This window comes from Cydia pomonella, chromosome 24 (genome assembly GCF_033807575.1).
Source record: "Cydia pomonella isolate Wapato2018A chromosome 24, ilCydPomo1, whole genome shotgun sequence".
Classification (NCBI taxonomy): domain Eukaryota; kingdom Metazoa; phylum Arthropoda; class Insecta; order Lepidoptera; family Tortricidae; genus Cydia; species Cydia pomonella.
In genome coordinates this window covers 546,455-567,810 of record NC_084726.1, presented here as the reverse complement: position 1 = coordinate 567,810, position 21,356 = coordinate 546,455, and the positions used below count along the sequence as shown (strand labels likewise).

The 21,356-nt window shown below is 45.4% G+C and overlaps 3 protein-coding genes across 4 annotated transcripts in view; 1 reads left to right on the top strand and 2 right to left on the bottom strand.

Moving 5' to 3' along the window:
• Window positions 1–3,555, top strand: part of LOC133530850 (rho guanine nucleotide exchange factor 11) — a 314,198-nt gene extending 310,643 nt beyond the window's left edge. For both annotated transcript variants that reach the window (XM_061868906.1, XM_061868905.1), the window contains 3 exons: window positions 1,272–1,421; window positions 1,933–2,088; window positions 3,200–3,555. In XM_061868906.1, the coding sequence (XP_061724890.1) occupies window positions 1,272–1,421; window positions 1,933–2,088; window positions 3,200–3,552 (659 nt within the window). In that variant the 3' untranslated portion in view covers window positions 3,553–3,555. The remainder of the gene's footprint in view (window positions 1–1,271; window positions 1,422–1,932; window positions 2,089–3,199) is intronic.
• Window positions 3,556–5,621: 2,066 nt separating this feature from the next.
• LOC133530861 (uncharacterized) lies at window positions 5,622–6,121 on the bottom strand. The gene is made up of 2 exons (XM_061868916.1): window positions 5,976–6,121; window positions 5,622–5,940 (listed from the first exon to the last, which is right to left on the bottom strand). The coding sequence occupies exons 1-2, from the start codon at window positions 6,119–6,121 to the stop codon at window positions 5,622–5,624; spliced, it is 465 nt and encodes a 154-aa protein (XP_061724900.1).
• Window positions 6,122–11,329: 5,208 nt separating this feature from the next.
• LOC133530852 (putative serine protease K12H4.7) overlaps window positions 11,330–21,356 on the bottom strand; it is a 66,576-nt gene continuing 56,549 nt past the window's right edge. The window contains exons 9-11 of the mRNA XM_061868909.1: window positions 15,063–15,195; window positions 13,322–13,516; window positions 11,330–11,904 (exon numbers count right to left, since the gene is read on the bottom strand). Coding sequence (XP_061724893.1) covers window positions 11,745–11,904; window positions 13,322–13,516; window positions 15,063–15,195 — 488 coding nt within the window. The 3' untranslated portion in view covers window positions 11,330–11,744. The remainder of the gene's footprint in view (window positions 11,905–13,321; window positions 13,517–15,062; window positions 15,196–21,356) is intronic.

Below are 21,356 nucleotides of genomic sequence, written 5' to 3'. Positions count from 1 at the left end.
AAAACCTTCCTGCTTTTCCCTCAGACAACGCTTTCGAAAATTGGATTTGAAAGCGGAAATCTTTCACCCTGTACTTCATTTACCTTAGGACCTCCATACTTAGAGCATTTAACCAACCGGGGTCGTCTGTAAGAGTTTACCCGTCTGTCGAAAACCTCGGCTATTGCTCATACATTGGACGTGGCTCTGATGTCTCTCCCCCGCAAAAATCGGCAGACTGTTTTGTACAGAAAATTACAGACAAGGCGTCTCCAGGTGGTTAAATGCTCTAAGCCTCCATACGACAAATATTGTCAGTTGAATTTGAATCTATCTGTATTTGTATTTATTTATCTATGGTGAAAGTTGTATGTATTTTGTTATTATGATGATTATGTACTTAATTACAATTCAGACTTTATGTATCCTGTATATATAAAGATATTGTATTGCTTTTATTATTCTACAAATGTTCATTAATTCCATGTTTAGGTGCTTAAGTGTCACTACCTTCTAGAATTTTTCCGAAATCGGTTTTTGCTTTAAAAAGAGGAATATGTTAAGAAGATATGTTGATATATGTTAAGATGTGTCTTTGGTTCAGAATGTGTTTAAGCGATGCGAGGTCGGGAGTCGGCGTAAAATTGTTGTGAAATCGTTGTACCCGGGTAAAAGACACAATGGTTTTTTCCGGACATCGCCGACGTCTATAATATAATTATTTTTAATCTAAAATAGTTTCATTTTTGGTACAAGCTTTTATCGTTGACTGTACTTTTTTTTCACAGGCACTAATACTCATCGAGATAATTCTAAAAACCCCAAACACAATTGGGTTGCGTTGTTTTATCACAGAATTCCTGTGGCTACCTCCCGTCTCCATCATCAGATCAGCTCGATGGTACCATAATATTGCATCGTCACCTGACTTACATATGCATGCAGATTTTCAGTTTCATCGGAAACCGGGAAGTGGGTCAAATTTAACTTGAAAGATTGGTCCCATACATACTAACAGGGCAAGTTAAATAAAAGCTTGTATAATCGATCGCTCGATTAAAAAAATGGCTGACTACAAATGCCTTTTATGACATGTCAGAATATTATAATAATGATTTAATTTAATTTATTGGATATTTGAATTGTTTTGATTATTTTTATATTGTTTTATTCGACTGTAATTGAATTTGATTATTATTATTTTGACATGTAAAATTTGTAATTTTATCAATAAAGGAATATGAACATGAATAATAGCATAACCTAGCCGTGAAATATGGTCGTTTGTGCAGCCAACCAACTGACGGAGTCCCTGGCGCGCGCGCTGACCGTGAACGAGGCGGCGGCCGTGGCGGCGCGCGCGCGCGGCCGCTGCGACCGCTGCGCCAAGCGGCCGCTGCAGCGCAGCTCCACGCTCCGGGCACGGGGCACGGACGGCGGAGGTCACTTGCTTTATTATTCACAGAGAAACTGGCTCATTCTTACAGACAACCAACTGACACTGACTTGACTGATTGTATCTATCGTTTGACCGCGATTTGTTTCGTGTAGAAATCGTTTTAACTATTTTTTAAATCCAAATAATAATTATATCATTGTGAAATGTTCTACATGATAAAATATCAGATACCGCTTACAATTTCCTTTGGGGAATGAAATATTCGCTTTGGAAAAAGATTTTTATTCCTTCCTATGAAATTTTTCACTATTTGTTTCTCTCCCCCTAAGTACTTCTACACTGAATTTCAATTCCCATGTTGCCTCTTCAGAAAATCCAATTTGAGATAGAAAATATCCTGTCTTTTTTCCAAAATCGTTATTAAGTAACTAAATAATAAACATCGAAACATTTCAACTATTCCATTGATCCCAATGCCAAATTCTCATTGCCTTTTAATTTGTACAACTCCTTGTTGTAAATGTCATTATTAATTTCTAATTATGTGTGTTCAGAACCTCCATCACCTCCCCGATCCCCAGGCCAGCTGGATTCCCGACTGAACGACTCGATGTCGATGCTGGATACAATCTCGTCACTCGAGAAAGAAGCCTCGTTCGACATGCTCAGTGACCTTGAGCCACAGGAACCGAACGCCGAAGACTCTCTAGGTAGGTCAACTCTTCAGATCCACCATCACCTCAGCGATCCCCATCTGGACTCCCGACTGATCGACTTAATGTAGATGCTGAACATCATATTGTCACTCGAGAAAGAAGCCTCGTTTGATATGCCGAAGGTGCCCTAGGTAACTCTATTCTTTAGATCCACCCTAGATCCCTAGGCCAGCTGGACTCCCGACTGAACAATTCGGTGCCCAATGCCCATGCTGGATTCCGTCTCGTCACTCGAGAAAGAAGCCTCGTTCGATATGCCCAGTGACCTTGAACCGCAGGAACTTAATGCCGAAGGTGCCCTAGGTAACTATTCTTCAGATCATCCCTAGATCCCTAGGCCAGCTGGACTCCCGACTGAACAATTCGGTGCCCAATGATTCCGTCTCGTCACTCGAGAAAGAAGCCTCGTTTGATATGTCCAATGATCTTGAACCATAAGAGCCTAACGCCGAAGATGCCATGGGCAACTTAGGTAACCTTTAGGTACCAACAGTGGGTCAGAATGTTTAATATTATGGAACTAGGTAACTGGCTTATAATCATGTCAAAACTTAGTGAAATAAAACCTTGTAGCGATTTTTGGTATCGAGAAAAAGGATCGATAATTTTATCTATAGGAATTTCCTACTTGTTAATAAATGAAGCCCGCTAAAATTCAAGGTGCGTTAATAAGGTTTTTGTTAAATAATATCTTGTTGTTGTGGGCGAGGCGTAGGAAGAATAGGGAGCTAGAGGAGCTGCTCCCGGTGCCCAATATAATTGGCGTGATCAAAGCCACACGACTCCGCTGGCTCGGTCACCTGGAGAGGATGGGAGAGCATCGTGCCGTGAGAGGAGCGTATGTGGGGCACCCGGGTGGAAAACGTCCGTCTGGGCGCCCCAGATACCGCTGGAGTGACGAAGCCCTGAAAGACTTGTTCGTCCTCGGAACCCTAACTGGCGTGAAGTGGCGCAGGACAGGGCAGAGTGGCGCTCTCTTGGGTCAGAGGCCAAGATCCTGTTTGGGTCACTGAGCCAGTGAAATAGTAGTAGTGAGTTTTGGTTGTCATCCGAAGATATAATGTGAAGTGACAAATGAGTAAGTGGTATATTGGTGTGATTGCAGAGAGCAACGCGTCGTCGGCGTCCCTGGCGGCGGCGCTGCTGCCGCTGCACGGGGGGCTGCAGCGCACGCTGGGGCGGCTGCTGGGAGCCCTGCCGGCGCTGGAGGCGGCGCGGAGGGAGCTGCGGCGGGAGCTGCCGGCGCTCAGAGACGCCAACGACGCGCTGAGGCATGCTCCACGTGAGTACACTAGTGTGACACTCCGCCTCGCTGCTGCCGCTGCACGGGGGGCTGCAGCGCACGCTGGGGCGGCTGCTGGGAGCCCTGCCGGCGCTGGAGGCGGCGCGGAGGGAGCTGCGGCGGGAGCTGCCGGCGCTCAGAGACGCCAACGACGCGCTGAGGCATGCTCCACGTGAGTACACTAGTGTGACACTCCGCCTCGCTGCTGCCGCTGCACGGGGGGCTGCAGCGCACGCTGGGGCGGCTGCTGGGAGCCCTGCCGGCGCTGGAGGCGGCGCGGAGGGAGCTGCGGCGGGAGCTGCCGGCGCTCAGAGACGCCAACGACGCGCTGAGGCATGCTCCACGTGAGTACACTAGTGTGACACTCCGCCTCGCTGCTGCCGCTGCACGGGGGGCTGCAGCGCACGCTGGGGCGGCTGCTGGGAGCCCTGCCGGCGCTGGAGGCGGCGCGGAGGGAGCTGCGGCGGGAGCTGCCGGCGCTCAGAGACGCCAACGACGCGCTGAGGCATGCTCCACGTGAGTACACTAGTGTGACACTCCGCCTCGCTGCTGCCGCTGCACGGGGGGCTGCAGCGCACGCTGGGGCGGCTGCTGGGAGCCCTGCCGGCGCTGGAGGCGGCGCGGAGGGAGCTGCGGCGGGAGCTGCCGGCGCTCAGAGACGCCAACGACGCGCTGAGGCATGCTCCACGTGAGTACACTAGTGTGACACTCCGCCTCGCTGCTGCCGCTGCACGGGGGGCTGCAGCGCACGCTGGGGCGGCTGCTGGGAGCCCTGCCGGCGCTGGAGGCGGCGCGGAGGGAGCTGCGGCGGGAGCTGCCGGCGCTCAGAGACGCCAACGACGCGCTGAGGCATGCTCCACGTGAGTACACTAGTGTGACACTCCGCCTCGCTGCTGCCGCTGCACGGGGGGCTGCAGCGCACGCTGGGGCGGCTGCTGGGAGCCCTGCCGGCGCTGGAGGCGGCGCGGAGGGAGCTGCGGCGGGAGCTGCCGGCGCTCAGAGACGCCAACGACGCGCTGAGGCATGCTCCACGTGAGTACACTAGTGTGCCACTCCGCCTCGCTGCTGCCGCTGCACGGGGGGCTGCAGCGCACGCTGGGGCGGCTGCTGGGAGCCCTGCCGGCGCTGGAGGCGGCGCGGAGGGAGCTGCGGCGGGAGCTGCCGGCGCTCAGAGACGCCAACGACGCGCTGAGGCATGCTCCACGTGAGTACACTAGTGTGACACTCCGCCTCGCTGCTGCCGCTGCACGGGGGGCTGCAGCGCACGCTGGGGCGGCTGCTGGGAGCCCTGCCGGCGCTGGAGGCGGCGCGGAGGGAGCTGCGGCGGGAGCTGCCGGCGCTCAGAGACGCCAACGACGCGCTGAGGCATGCTCCACGTGAGTACACTAGTGTGACACTCCGCCTCGCTGCTGCCGCTGCACGGGGGGCTGCAGCGCACGCTGGGGCGGCTGCTGGGAGCCCTGCCGGCGCTGGAGGCGGCGCGGAGGGAGCTGCGGCGGGAGCTGCCGGCGCTCAGAGACGCCAACGACGCGCTGAGGCATGCTCCACGTGAGTACACTAGTGTGACACTCCGCCTCGCTGCTGCCGCTGCACGGGGGGCTGCAGCGCACGCTGGGGCGGCTGCTGGGAGCCCTGCCGGCGCTGGAGGCGGCGCGGAGGGAGCTGCGGCGGGAGCTGCCGGCGCTCAGAGACGCCAACGACGCGCTGAGGCATGCTCCACGTGAGTACACTAGTGTGACACTCCGCCTCGCTGCTGCCGCTGCACGGGGGGCTGCAGCGCACGCTGGGGCGGCTGCTGGGAGCCCTACCGGCGCTGGAGGCGGCGCGGAGGGAGCTGCGGCGGGAGCTGCCGGCGCTCAGAGACGCCAACGACGCGCTGAGGCATGCTCCACGTGAGTACACTAGTGTGACACTCCGCCTCGCTGCTGCCGCTGCACGGGGGGCTGCAGCGCACGCTGGGGCGGCTGCTGGGAGCCCTGCCGGCGCTGGAGGCGGCGCGGAGGGAGCTGCGGCGGGAGCTGCCGGCGCTCAGAGACGCCAACGACGCGCTGAGGCATGCTCCACGTGAGTACACTAGTGTGACACTCCGCCTCGCTGCTGCCGCTGCACGGGGGGCTGCAGCGCACGCTGGGGCGGCTGCTGGGAGCCCTGCCGGCGCTGGAGGCGGCGCGGAGGGAGCTGCGGCGGGAGCTGCCGGCGCTCAGAGACGCCAACGACGCGCTGAGGCATGCTCCACGTGAGTACACTAGTGTGACACTCCGCCTCGCTGCTGCCGCTGCACGGGGGGCTGCAGCGCACGCTGGGGCGGCTGCTGGGAGCCCTGCCGGCGCTGGAGGCGGCGCGGAGGGAGCTGCGGCGGGAGCTGCCGGCGCTCAGAGACGCCAACGACGCGCTGAGGCATGCTCCACGTGAGTACACTAGTGTGACACTCCGCCTCGCTGCTGCCGCTGCACGGGGGGCTGCAGCGCACGCTGGGGCGGCTGCTGGGAGCCCTGCCGGCGCTGGAGGCGGCGCGGAGGGAGCTGCGGCGGGAGCTGCCGGCGCTCAGAGACGCCAACGACGCGCTGAGGCATGCTCCACGTGAGTACACTAGTGTGACACTCCGCCTCGCTGCTGCCGCTGCACGGGGGGCTGCAGCGCACGCTGGGGCGGCTGCTGGGAGCCCTGCCGGCGCTGGAGGCGGCGCGGAGGGAGCTGCGGCGGGAGCTGCCGGCGCTCAGAGACGCCAACGACGCGCTGAGGCATGCTCCACGTGAGTACACTAGTGTGACACTCCGCCTCGCTGCTGCCGCTGCACGGGGGGCTGCAGCGCACGCTGGGGCGGCTGCTGGGAGCCCTGCCGGCGCTGGAGGCGGCGCGGAGGGAGCTGCGGCGGGAGCTGCCGGCGCTCAGAGACGCCAACGACGCGCTGAGGCATGCTCCACGTGAGTACACTAGTGTGACACTCCGCCTCGCTGCTGCCGCTGCACGGGGGGCTGCAGCGCACGCTGGGGCGGCTGCTGGGAGCCCTGCCGGCGCTGGAGGCGGCGCGGAGGGAGCTGCGGCGGGAGCTGCCGGCGCTCAGAGACGCCAACGACGCGCTGAGGCATGCTCCACGTGAGTACACTAGTGTGCCACTCCGCCTCGAAATCCTCATCCTGATTGAAATTGCAATGTTTTTGATTTCCCACACTTTTCTGCTGTAAAAATGGCGATCCGTGGAAAGGACTATTCTACAAGTAACAAAGAGTTCTAACTTCCTGTAGACATTGCGTCGTGGTTTCTTTGGACAGTTATTCAACCAAAAAAGATTCGTGTAAATTTAGAAGCCATATAAATTTTATAAATAAAACATAAATATAATAGATACATATAGGTATGGACAAGAACTTTTTCTAAGCTACTAGCCGGTCACTGTTCCTCCTTTGACAACATTCCTTCACTGGAGTGACTGTTGTATTTATAAACGCCCATATGCATTTTTTATGTCCCTATATTAACTTTTGAAAAAATACTTAATATCTAGTTGCAAAAAAAAAAATGAATTTTAAATACTTCTTACTATAAATGTTAATCTTAAAAACCATTATACTTATAGATTACCAGCTGACCGAAGAGATCTCCTACCCCGCCAACAACCTGGACCAATCGCTACAGGTATGTAGTAAACTTTGTAGACGCTCCTAAGAAATATCACCACAAACAAAAACAAAAAAACATACAACACAACAACAACAAGATAAAACATAAGATTCGCAGTCACCAAACACTGCGCTTCCGCACTAACCGAGTATGAGAGTGTAACTGCTTATTTCACCACAAACAACAACACAACAACAACAAGATGAAATATAGGATTTGCGGTCACCACACACTGCGCTCCCGCACTAATTGAGTATGAGGGTGCAACAGCTTATTTCACCACAAACAACAACACAACAACAACAAGATGACACATAAGATTCGCTGTCCCCACACAACAACTGCGCTCCCGCACTAATTGAGTATGAGAGCGTAACTGCTTATTTCACCACAAACAACAACACAACAACAACAAGATGAAACATAGGATTTGCGGTCACCACACACTGCGCTCCCGCACTAATTGAGTATGAGGGTGCAACAGCTTATTTCACCACAAACAACAACACAACAACAACAAGATGACACATAAGATTCGCGGTCCCCACACAACAAGTGCGCTCCCGCACTAATTGAGTAAGAGAGCGCAACTGCTTATTTCACCACGAACAACAACACAACAACAACAAGATGACACATAAGATTCGCTGTCCCCACACAACAACTGCGCTCCCGCACTTATTGAGTATGAGAGCGTAACTGCTTATTTCACCACAAACAACAACACAACAACAACAAGATGAAACATAGGATTTGCGGTTACCACACACTGCGCTCCCGCACTAATTGAGTATGAGGGTGCAACAGCTTATTTCACCACAAACAACAACACAACAACAACAAGATGACACATAAGATTCGCGGTCCCCACACAACAAGTGCGCTCCCGCACTAATTGAGTAAGAGAGCGCAACTGCTTATTTCACCACGAACAACAACACAACAACAACAAGATGACACATAAGATTCGCTGTCCCCACACAACAACTGCGCTCCCGCACTTATTGAGTATGAGAGCGTAACTGCTTATTTCACCACAAACAACAACACAACAACAACAAGATGAAACATAGGATTTGCGGTCACCACACACTGCGCTCCCGCACTAATTGAGTATGAGGGTGCAACAGCTTATTTCACCACAAACAACAACACAACAACAACAAGATGACACATAAGATTCGCGGTCCCCACACAACAAGTGCGCTCCCGCACTAATTGAGTAAGAGAGCGCAACTGCTTATTTCACCAGTTGTTGTTGTTGTTGTGTTGTTTTCACAAGATGAAACATAAGATTCGCGGTCACCACACACTGCGCTCCCGCACTTATTGAGTATGAGAGCGGAACTGCTTATTTCACCAGTTGTTGTTGTTGTGTTGTTTTCACAAGATGAAACATGAGATTCGCGGTCACCACACACTGCGCTCCCGCACTTATTGAGTATGAGAGCGGAACTGCTTATTTCACCAGTTGTTGTTGTTGTGTTGTTTTCACAAGATGAAACATGAGATTCGCGGTCACCACACACTGCGCTCCCGCACTTATTGAGTATGAGAGCGGAACTGCTTATTTCAGTTATGTTCACTTTTAAAACCTGAACTCGTGTATATTCGAAATTCTCATTAGGCTTTAGAGATTAGGTGAGGACAGATGTGAATAGTTTGTGAAACTGTTTAATTGTTATACAAATGTAACTTTTATTTCTTTTGCAGGACCAACCGAGCAACGGCGGGTGATGGCGCAGGCAGTAACTTGCGAACAATCTGGCTGGACCACGGACACTTGAGGACGCGACCAACAAGGCAACAGCGTCAACTGACAAGGTCGCATTCTACATACAAACTTTATGAAAACTACTTCGAAATGGGCGGTTTTCATATACTGATATCTATCAAAATAGCGATCTAAAGCTACGCCGCGTTTTTCATACAATATCTATGACGGGAGCGGCTTTCTTAAATGCGTTGTACCATTGATAAGCATTTCAATGGTTTGTTTAGTAACTTTCGTATTAACAATGTTATTGATTAAGGTTATTGAATTGTAATGGAATTTTGTCAAATAACACTTACAGAATAATGAAATTTACCCGTAAATAAGATGTTTGTGTAAGATCAATATCAATTAAAATATCATATATGTAATCAATAATATTGTAAGTATGATAGTTTTAGCGAAACGCTCGAAATGACTTTTGATTATTGTCTTAAATGTAAAATTTTAATATTTCGTTAATACTTGTTCCGTTAACTTTTTGATCTATTTTTGTAATTGTTTTCATCGATCCGATCCGATCCGAGTCGAGCCTTTGTATATTTTGTAATAATTTCTTAGCATTACTCTTGTAAGTACGAAATTAATGTAGTATTAAAAAAAGAAAGTTTTATTTTTATGATTCCATACATTATGTGATCTGCCGCATATGTGCGTTTCTCTATAATAATTTTCCAGAATGTTCTAATTAAGTTAGTTCATGTAAATATACCTTTAGAGCGACTATATGTTTTATGTAATCTAAATTTTGTAAAAAAATAATCAAAAAAACTATATTCAGTGTATTTTGCTGTTCGTATTCGGAAGTATTACTCGACAATATTATATTGGATCATTAAATTATGATTAGATATTTGTAAATGCACAAATTATGAAATTTTTGACTGTTATGTATGTCGCAGTAGATAAACAAAAGTGCCCTAAAACCCAGTACCTTGTATATGCCATATTTAGTAGTGAAGCAAGTTTAAAAACATTCTAGGCATTGCCTCTGAGTGTGATATTTATTTGCAGGGTTACTTTATGAACACCTTTTATGAAACATGAATTGACGACAAGTCACCCTGTATCAGCATACCATATACACCGTGGGCCAATTAAACCCGACAGATTTCAAAGGTGTATTCTTGACCGCATTTAGAGACTAAAATGTCATACAATGTTTTCTGAAATCGGTCTTGTTTTAGAGATAATGACAATTTCTGTGAAAATTTGTTTCTTTTTTAACTTAGTCAAAAACGCCTTTTTAGCTGTGACGCTGCCACTATGTGACTTGGTTTAGACGTACCTACTCATCATTCGCTTGCCCTTATCCCATTCATTTGGGGTCGGCGCAGCATGTCTTTTTCTTCCATATGTTTCTGTCACCCGTCATCTCATCATTCACTCGCGTTCGTTTCATGTCATCTCTCACGCAATCCATCCTGACATACCTACTGACAGATATTAAAGTTTTAAAGTAAACTCGCAATTTTCGTCTGTAAATAAAAAAAAAACTTTACTTATTCGTTGTAATGTTTTTTTTTCACCAAGGTGTAAAAATAAATAACGTGTCGTGTGCAGAAAACGCAAAAGAAAGGTTTTTTTTCGGCAAAAAAAATTTTTTTTGGCGAATTTGGCCAAAACTCATATAACATTTTTTGCTCCTTATGACCTCAGGAATGTGTGGTTAAAATCTGTTGGGTTTAATTGGCCCACGGTGTATATAAGATCATCTGTATATTAAGTATGAAATTCCATATAGCAAGCGATTTTATAAATGTATACACTTAATATACGAAAATATATATTTTATACGTACGTAAGCTAGGCATTACCAATCCCCTCCATTTTTCCGAATATTTCTATGTTTGTATGTTATATACAGAGCTTTTAGGATTTGAGAATTAATTGGAATTGTACTTGCATTCGAATCATTATAGTAGGTAATTAACTAATGAAATGGATAAAAATAAAATAACCGGCCACGTTTGCATTTCCAAGATGGCCGCCGTCAGGCGAGTCGCTTCAGCTTCCCATCCGAGATATATATTGTAATACATAGTTAGTGGTATAAATAAATACCGTTACATACAAAATGTATTTGTGAGTTTTATTTAAGCACCTTTTAAGTTGCACTTAGAAATTGAACATCATTGTTTAGTTATTATTTTGATGACCGGTCTGGACTAGTAGCCGATGGTCCTGGGTTCGAATCTCGTTAAGGGCATTTATTTGTGTGATGAGCACTGATATTTGTTCCTGAGTCGTGGATGTTTTCTATGTATTTAAGTATTTGTATATTATATATATCGTTGTTTGAGTACCCATAACACAAGTCTTCTTGGCTTACCGTGGGACTTAGTCAATTTGTGTAAGAATGTCCCTATAAAATTTATTTACTTTTAATATTATAATACACTTTTATATGAAAATCAGCATCAGAAACGTTTTTGTGATATATATACGAATCACCTGATGGTAATCACTTACCATCAGGTGATCCGTCTGCTCGTTTGCCTCCTCTACCATAAAAAAAACCATAAATAATTTATATATATTATAATAAAACGAGAACATAAATAATTTAAGCTTAGTTTATTTTCATTTATAAGTTAAATTAATTAACAGAAACAGATATGTCAATAACTATATTTATTTTCAAACTAGGTAGGTATTTGGGTTAAAAGTCGACTGATTAATAATATGTGTATACACACACACATAATATACATAACGTACATATTATGTACGCTACATTAGCTGTTGTGATGTCAATGACTTAGGCACTTCACACATTCACTGCCAAGGTTTTGCCATGTGTCGAAAGATGGCAGTGGTTACAAAAAAAAATTTGACATTCGATCTCTACTAAGGCGGTCTTTACATTGGATGTGGATCCGCACGCCGCTTCGATGTGCGAATGGGATATCGTTATACACTTGCATAGCGGTGTCTCGGTCACACACGGAAGATAATCGCATAATAGAGAAACTATTGAAGTAAGAAGCTAGCTACTACGACCAGTAAGCTGACGATACCAGGTAATGTCGTGTTAGCAGCGGACCGTTCCCCGGTCATGTAGTATTGCATATAACTCAGTACAGCTCGCTTGGCGCGGGCGAGCTCTTCCGTCTCACTTGATGCGGTTGATCTGAAAAGAGAAAGAACGATCATTTGTTTACAAATGACAACATACGTGTATAGTTCGAACACGTACATGAGTATTTATGGCGTTTTCCAATTTGCCCCCGCCCCACGTGACCGCCGCCATGAGGCGGGGAGGAAATGGGTCAACCACTTCTTCATACAAACGTAGTCCCTATGTTTAGGGTTCCGTAGCCAAATGGCAAAAAACGAAACCCTTATAGATTCGTCATATCCGTCTGTCTGTCCGATTATATCACAGCCACTTTTTTCCGAAACTATAAGAGCTATACTGTTCAAACTTAGTAAGTGGATGTATTCTATGAACCGCATTAAGATGTTCACGCAAAAATAGAAAAAAAAAACAATAAATTTTGGGGGTTCCCCATACTTAGATCTGAAACTCAAAAAATCTTTTTTCATCAAACCCATACGTGTGGGGTATCTATGGATAGGTCTTCAAAAATGATATTGAGGTTTCTAATATCATTTTTTCTAAAATGAATAGTTTGCGCGAGAGACACTTCCAAAGTGGTAAAATGTGTGTCCCCCTCCCCGTAACTTCTAAAATAACAGAATAAAAAAACTAAAAAAAATATATGATATACATTGTGATGCAAACTTCCACGGAAAATTGGTTTGAACGAGATCTAGTGAGTAGTTTTTTTTAATACGTCATAAAATTAAAAAAAAATATATCAAACCCATCCGTGTGGGGTATCTATGGATAGGTCTTCAAAAATTTTTTTTTTTTTTTTTTTATACTACGTCGGTGGCAAACAAGCATACGGCCTGCCTGATGGTAAGCAGTCTCCGTAGCCTATGTACACCTGCAACTCCAGAGAAGTTACATGCGCGTTGCCGACCCTAACCCCCCCCCCATCGTTGAGCTCTGGCAACCTTACTCACCGGCAGGAACACAACACTATGAGTAGGGTCAAGTGTTATTTGGCTGCGGTTTTCTGTAAGGTGGAGTACTTCCCCAGTTGGGCTCTGCTCTAGATCTGGAATGACATCTGCTGTGCTGTGCCCTACCACACAAGGCGAGATGACATTCACATTGCCCATACCTCTCTTTTGGACGTAGTTTAAGGACATACCCGGGTCCAAAAAATGATATTTAGGTTCCTAATATAATTTTTTTCTAAACTGAATAGTTTGCGCGAGAGACACTTCTAAAGTGGTAAAATGTGTGTCCAAAATGGTAAAATGTTGAACAAGATCTAGCAAGTAGATTTTTTTTAATACGTCTTAAATGGTACGGAACCCTTCATGCGCGAGTCCGACTCGCACTTGGCCGCTTTTTTATAAACTAATCGGCGATTGGCCCTAGTCACACCTGATGGAAAGTAAAGACAGGGCCTAAGATGGAGCTCATTTTCCTCTCTGGATATTATCTGTAAAATTGATAAGACTGAACTCACTGTACAGCCCGGCAGTGGGAAACCGTAGGCACCACGTAAACAGGCGCCAACTCCGTAGCATGGGTCCCGTTGGGCCCCATCGGCGCCCAGGGGTCCAGGCCGCCGGCCACGCTCACGACGCCGTCCGGCAGGCGGCGCGCGGCGAACAGGGCGTTCGTGCGCCACACGCCGGAGGCGAGGAGTTCCTCATCAAAGCTGAATTAGATTGAAATTCGAAATAAGTTTTTTGACAAAATCAAATTTTATCAAATCATTTTTGATAAAAGTTTTTATCGCTGACTTTACTGTTTTTTCAACAGGCAAATATTATTTATCAAGCAAAATACAATTAGGTTGTGTTGTTTTATCACAAAGTTTCTATGGCCACCTCCTGTGACCATCATCAGATCAACTCGATGGTACCATAATATTGCATTGTCACCCGACTTACATATGTATGTGAACTTTCAGCTCAATCGAACAATAGGAAGTGGGTCTAATTAGCTTGCAAGGTTTCACCCGAACAAACATACATACTAACATTGCAAATTAAATGAACATCTGTAAATATGAATTAATATTAAAATAGGAGTAGCACAGCAGTCCTTTCTGATTTATGTTGGGAACAGTAGTCGTGTTGCGCATTGGCTGATGACTGCTATGTTATTGATGAGGGCTAGACATCTATAAAAAAGGCCCTTATTTCAGGGCCATGCAGGTTTACAACAAACTGCCCAACAAAATTAGAAACATAGAAAATTTAAAGCCATTCATATCAAATTTAAAATTATTTTTAATGGAGAAGGCATACTATTCCGTCCAATAGTTCATGGAAGATAACTTTATTTTGTAACTACTAATGATATTGCATATTATATACTTATCCTTAATTAACACCTTGTGTACTGAAATGTTAATTTAGGTACGACTATTTAATTCTTAGTTGAAATAAGTTTAGACAATGTTGTTTATATTTAATTAAGGACATTACATGATATATACTAGTCCTACCGTTCAGAAACTAGAATACCTAGATGTAAGATTATTTGCAATACCCTAACAGGGTGCCATGTGTTTTCACACTCTAATATAACAACTACTATGTACCATGGTTTCGCAATAAAGATTTCTATTCTATTCTATTCTATTCATAATCATCAAAGCTGCACGCTTCTTTTACTGAACATGACATTGGAAAATTTGTTTAAACTTGATTTTTATTCTACGAAAATACGGTAAGAGGTTTCGGGTGACACTTACGGATATTATATGGGGTAAGACAGAACTCTAGTGTGTTTTTAATCAAACAAACATCGTAAAAATTGAAAATATTATATCGCACATTACACCGTCTTAAGTATTATTATACTATAATACCTCCAATCTTTTGAGCTTTAAACTGAACTAGTACTTCAGGACTCTTTCCCACTGAACATCCCGTTTTTGTGGGAATGGTGTTCTGCTGGATCCCGTTTTAGTAGTATGCGTGCAGTATCCTACAAAGAGAATGCTCGTGTGAACGTTACTATATTAGCACGTATACTAATAAAATCCTCCTAGGAAATCCAAAATGGGATTCTGTAGAAAACTGTTCAATGGGACAACTGAAAGATGTTCAATGGGAAAGAGCCCTTACTATGAAGAGAAGAAGTCTTTGCACATTTGATGGAAGTCCTCCAGGGGAACCATATTGAGGAAGGGCTGGCGGTCGCTGGTGGTGGTCTGGTACTCGCTGTACCTAACTATAGAAGCATATACTCACTATGAAGAGAAGAAGTCTTTGCACATCTGATGGAAGTACTCCAAGGGTACCGTGTTGAGGAAAGGCTGGCGGCCGCTGGTGGTGGTCTGGTACCAGCCGTATTCCACGCAGGTCTGGTACGTCCAGAGTCGCACTGTAACAGAAAGGCGATACATTTGTAGGCCATTAAGAAAGAAAGTCACACCATAAGTGTTCCACTTGTACATTTTTGGTAGGTACGGAACATGTTCCAGCTGCCGCTCTGGCAGCTTATTTAATATCCCTTTTCCATATTAGTGCGACAGAGACAGTGGCGTTTCGTTCGCTATGGAGCGTTAACGATTGGCATCTTGTATACTCACCCTGATCTGAGACACCGTGCACCGTTTTGGTATTAGCCAAGGAGCCCTGTTTCAGATCTATTTTTATGGTTTTGATATTGACTTTGAAAATCGCTCACACTGGTTAATGCTTGCGAAATGAAGTGAAAGTTAGGCGTGACGATACACGTTTGTTAAAATCCACTTCAGGTTGATGATGACATTCGAAGCCAAGTGCTAGATTAGGTAAATTGCCCGCGTAGCCAACGTGCATATCGTTCACGCTCCGTGGCGAACGAAACGCAACTGTCACAGTCGCACTAATATGGAAGAGTGATAGAGAGAGATGACTACGCTACGCTACGGCACGTTAACGATTGTAAAGTTGGCTACGCGGCCTAGTTCAGTAGCGTAGCGGTTGGGAAGTGTTCTGAGTAGAGGCAGGTGCATCGAAGCCTGCAGATTGCGGCCGTGAGACTCACGGAGCATCAGACACACATACATTGAACTAAACTCAGTGACGGAATTTTTTATAAATTCATTGAAGATTTGCCATCTTTATTTAGGAACACTTTGTTAAAAATGCTACTCGAAAAATTAAATCATAGGCATACTTACATGATACAAGAATTAAAGCAAAAAGTGTTTTATGTCATGTTCCTTTTCATATTGGTGAGCAATAAAGAACATTTTGTATTGTATTTAGAAAAAGACATTATATAAATGAAGTAATAATCTAAAAGTTACTCAAAATACCGACGTGCTAATAGCGTTCAAACGTAACACCGCACTCAAGTAGCTTTCAAAGTAATTCTAAATGTTTATTTACAACTTTCACTTGAGTGGATGACGACGAGCATTAGAGCGGTTTCAGACCAGCGTATTTTTACGCGCGTATACGGTCGTTTGCTGAAACGCGCGCTTCAAAACTCCGGACGTTCGTAATTCGTATACGAGCTTACACCGGCCTGTGCGCTCGAAACGGTTCGTGTCAGCCCGCACGACCTGACAACGTTTGTACGAATGGCACGCGAGCGTATATGCTCCTACGCGCGCTTCTAAAAGCGAGCTTATAAAACGCTCATCTGAAACCACCCTTATACTTAAGTAGATGGAAAATAAATAAAACCGGCCAAGAGCATGTCGGGCCACGCTCAGTGTAGGGTTCCTTAGTTACTCTTCCGTCACAATAAGCTAAACTGGAGCTTAAAGTATAGTAAATTGTTAACCAAGGGATGAAACGGTACCTTTCACCCGAGTTAAACAAATAGGCAAATTTGCATAATCAGTACCTAATGAAAGCAAGTCTTTTTACTATGAAGGGAAAACTTTTTGCGATAACTCAAAAACAGCTAAACTGATCATGTCCACTATAGTTTTCATTTAATGTCTTTCTTAAGCTCTCCTTCCACGATTTTTTTCATATTTTTGGACCTATGGTTCAAAGTTAGAGGGGGGGGGGGACACATTTTTTTTTCTTTCGGAGCGATTATCTCCGAATATATTCACTTTATCAAAAAATGTTTCTTGAAAACCCCTATTAGTTTTGAAAGACCTTTCCAACGATACCCCACGGGTTGAAGCGAAAAAAAAAATTCACCCCCACTTTACGTGTAGGGGAGGTACCCTAAAAAAAATATTTTTTTAGATTTTATTGTACGACTTTGTCGGCTTTATTGATTTATATATCCGTGCCAAATTTCAGCTTTCCAGCACTAACGACCACGGAGCAAAGCCTCGGACAGACAGACAGACAGACAGACAGACAGACAGACGGACATGGCGAAACTATAAGGGTTCCTAGTTGACTACGTGGGAAGTACTTGGGGTGCGAAATGACCAACGACCGGTATATAGCGAAGCTAGTTTATTACTGAAGTGGGGGGCGGCGCGGGCGCATACACGTCACTCCTTCCCCTTTAATTTTGAAACCTGATAACAATAAGAAAACACAAAGAATTAAAACTAACACTTACTTACTACTCTTTTTTTTTTTTTACAATGTATAGTCTATTTTCTTAGTTCTAGGCCTCAAGGTCGGGCCAATCCGTAGCGGCGGCGCGGGGGCGCTATCCGCGACGGATGAGGATGCAGGTTCCACATTCGAACCTGTGTCCGTTGAACTTTGCTCTGCCTCCTTTTCCACCGGTAACTCTGTGTTACACTCCTCACTTCCTATTTCGTCGGAAACGGGATCCGACCGCTGAGTCACAGTCGTTGGAGAAGGAGGCGAATTACTTAATTCGTCACTTGGTAATGGGGGCGAAGATGGCGGCGATGCCGAGGGCGGTGGTGGAGTGAACCACGTGTACTTGTCATCGTCCTCACCTTTTCTTACATCACTGTCACATTTTGTGGTCCCCGTATACCTTATAATCTGATCAATGTGCCGTTTGCACAAAACATTGTAATCGTTAACATATAATTCAAACATCCGGTTACCAATTATATTTTGTATAAAACCTAAAGTCCAAAATTGTTTTCTTGCTGTAAACCATCTTAACCATACTTTATCCCCCACTTTAAATTGTCTACAAGGCAGCTCTTCATTGTGGTTTTTTAAACCAAAATCATTTTTACGTTGAGGTAAGACCAGATCCAAACGCGACCTCAAACTACGGCCAAACATGATTTGCGCTGGCGATACGCCAGTAGAACAATGCGATGTATTTCGATATTCAAATAAATATCCTAATAACTTATTATGTACATCTGTATGGGAATTGCCGGTAGATAATATACATTTTAACATCTTTTTACATATTCTTACAGAATTTTCGGCTTGTCCGTTGCTTTCAGGATGATAAATAGGTGATGTTACATATCTAATGCCATTCATCACACAAAAATGCTCAAATTCTGTTGACTTAATTTTAACATCGTTATCTGATACAATAACATGTGGCACGCCAAACCTTGAAAACAATTCTTTCAACTCGAGTATTAGAGATCGTGTAGACGTACCGCCTTTCATAAACAAACATTCGAGCCACTTATGTATTGGACGTCATAGTTATAGGCCGACAGTATAATCGCGTAACGCTGAAGTCGAGACGCCGCCATTACGGATATTCCAACCTTTTTACCAAAAATGGATAATAATGGTCGATGATCCGTTTTTAAGATAAATGGTTCCTGTCTACCATATAAATACTGATGAAAACGTTTTACTCCAAATATTAAGGCAGTAGCTTCCTTCTGAATTTGGCTGTAATTTCGCTCACTAGGGGTTAACGATCGCGAGGCAAAAGCAAGCGGCCGTTCCGCTCCCGTTTGTGGGTCACGTTGACTCAGAACCGCACCAAGGCCAGGCCCAGCATCTACTGATAACACCAGCTGTGCCGCGGGGTCGAAATGACCCAGTACCCGATCTAAACACAGTTCTTTTTTTACGCTTTCAAAAGCCTCTTGCTGTCGGGAACCCCACTCCCATTTTGCCCCGTTGCGCAATAATTCGTGGAGAGGGCTCAGCATGCCTGACGCGTTAGGTACGAAACCGCGGTAATAATTTACCATGCCCAAAAAACGCTGAACATCTAAAATATTTGCCGGTTTAGGCGCGTTTAAAATAGCCTCGGTTTTCTTAGGACATGCACGTAGACCATTTTTATCTATTACAAAACCGAGGTAAGTTACACTGTTTTTAAAAAAATCACATTTACTTTTTTGCAATCTTAAACCCGAGTCATGAAACCTTTTTAAAACCTCCCGTAATCGCGATAAATGCAATTCATCAGTAGGTCCCGTTACGCATACGTCATCGAGCCAACAGCTGACTCCTTCTATACCTACTAGGAGTGTCTCCATTGCGCGTTGGAAAATAGCCGGCGCGTTGGCTAGTCCATATACGAGCCTCGTATACTTATACAACCCTTTTGTTGTATTTATAGTAGTAAGCTCTTGTGAATCGTCTGATAAAACAAATTGATTATATGCGTTACTAAGGTCGAGTTTCGTATAACGGTTACCGCCACCGAGCCGCGCGAACACCTCTTCGATACGGGGCATAGGATACTTATCTATTATCATATCTTTATTGAGCGTTACGGAAAAATCACCCGCTATCTTTATTTTGCCGTTATCCTTTAAAACCGGCACTATAGGTGTCGCATATTTAGAAAATGTTACCGGTACCAATATTCCTAAACCAACGAGCCTGTCAATTTCTTCCTCTACCCTATTTTTAATAGCAAAAGGAACCGTACGAGGCTTAAAGAATTTAGGCGTAACATTTTCTTTTAATCTCAATTCTACTTGAAATTTATTAAATTTACCTAAGTCTTCACTAAAAAGGCTCGAATATTCGCTTAGCAACCGCGGTAATTCACTTTGAAACGATTCCGAACTAACAAAATTAATTCTTTGTTTATCAATCGCAAAATACATGTTAAACTTGGTCATAAAATCACGGCCCAATAGACCTAAACGACTACCATCCTCCATAACATAAATATCTATGTCATGCGTTTGTTTAAAATATGTTATTTTTGTAGTGAAATAGCCCAGTGGCGTGACTTGATGACCATTGTAGAAACACATTTTTAAATCGCATTTTTTTAATTTAGTGTCCGAAAACGTTTTATAATATAATTTGTCACTTATCACACTCGCGCCTGAACCGCAATCAAGTTCCATTGTTAACTTTTTACCGTTAAGATCCACATCCAATAATATTGGTGCATAATTAACGTACCTTAAATTAAATAGCTCGCACTCCTTGCAACCTTCAGCACTCTGAGAGGCCTCAGCTGATTCCTCAAGGTCAGCTTGAATGCAGTTAACACGACACTGTTTCGCCTTCTCAGCGTTGCACACCTTTTTTAGATGCCCCTTTTGTCCACATCCCTGGCAGCGGTAGTTCTTGTATTTACATTTACTTGCGTCGTGGCTCTTAAGCCCGCAGACGGAGCAGCGTCGAGAGTCGGAGGACCCCCCGGTACCAGGGCGACTTGTACCCACCCGGTACACCGGCTCCTGCTTGACTTGCACGACGGCAGCAGGAACAGACGTAGTACGTGCGCTCCTAGCATACGCCGCCTTCTGGGCCACTTCCACGGCCTTCGCGAACGTTAACGTGGCAGCATCCTGCTCGAACAGCCGGTCGCGCTCTGGGCCTACGCTCAGCCCCAGCACGAATCTGTCCCTAAGCAGCTCATCCAAGGGGGCTCCAAACTCGCAGCGTACAGCAAGTCCACTTATTCGAGCCGCCCATTGTTCGATGTTTTCTGCAACGTCACGCGTCGCCTCGTAAAATTTCGCCCGTTCGACGAAAATACAACGTTTTGGTGCTAATTGTTTATCTAACACCGCTACTAGCTCCTCGAACTTAGAATCCTCGACTTTCTTCGGATGCACTAACCCTAAAAAGCCGATCTTACAGTTGGTATAGTGAGGTTGCAAAAGTGGGTATGCACTGGGTGCCTGGTTTAGACAAATCTACTGACAGACAATAGTCTTAAACGAAACTCGCAAAATGAATCTGTAAATAAAATACTTTACTTTTTTCTTTTTTTATACTACGTCGGTGGCAAATAAACATACGACCCGCCTGATGGTAAGCAGTCTCCGTAGCCTAAGTACGCCTGCAACTCCGCCCCCTCGTCATTGGCTCTGGCAACCTTACTCACCGGCAGGAACACAACACTATGAGTAGGGTCTAGTGTTATTTGGCTGCGGTTTTCTGTAAGGTGGAGGTACTTCCCCAGTTGGGCTCTGCTCTAGATCTGGAATGACATTCTTATTCATTGTAATGTTTTTTTCTCCTCCAAGATGTAACATTTTGACTAAGGTATTGAGTTTGTGAAGTTAGGGCTTGTTAGAGTTATAAGCTTGGCTCTACATGAGATCTGGGGGCCTACTGCGAAAACCGAAATTCGCAAATTCCGGGGATCTTTCTCTTTTACTCTCACTAAGACGTAATTAGAGTGACAGACAAAAATGACCGCAATTGACGAACTTCGATTTTCGCGGTTATACATAGTGCGAGCCTTATGGT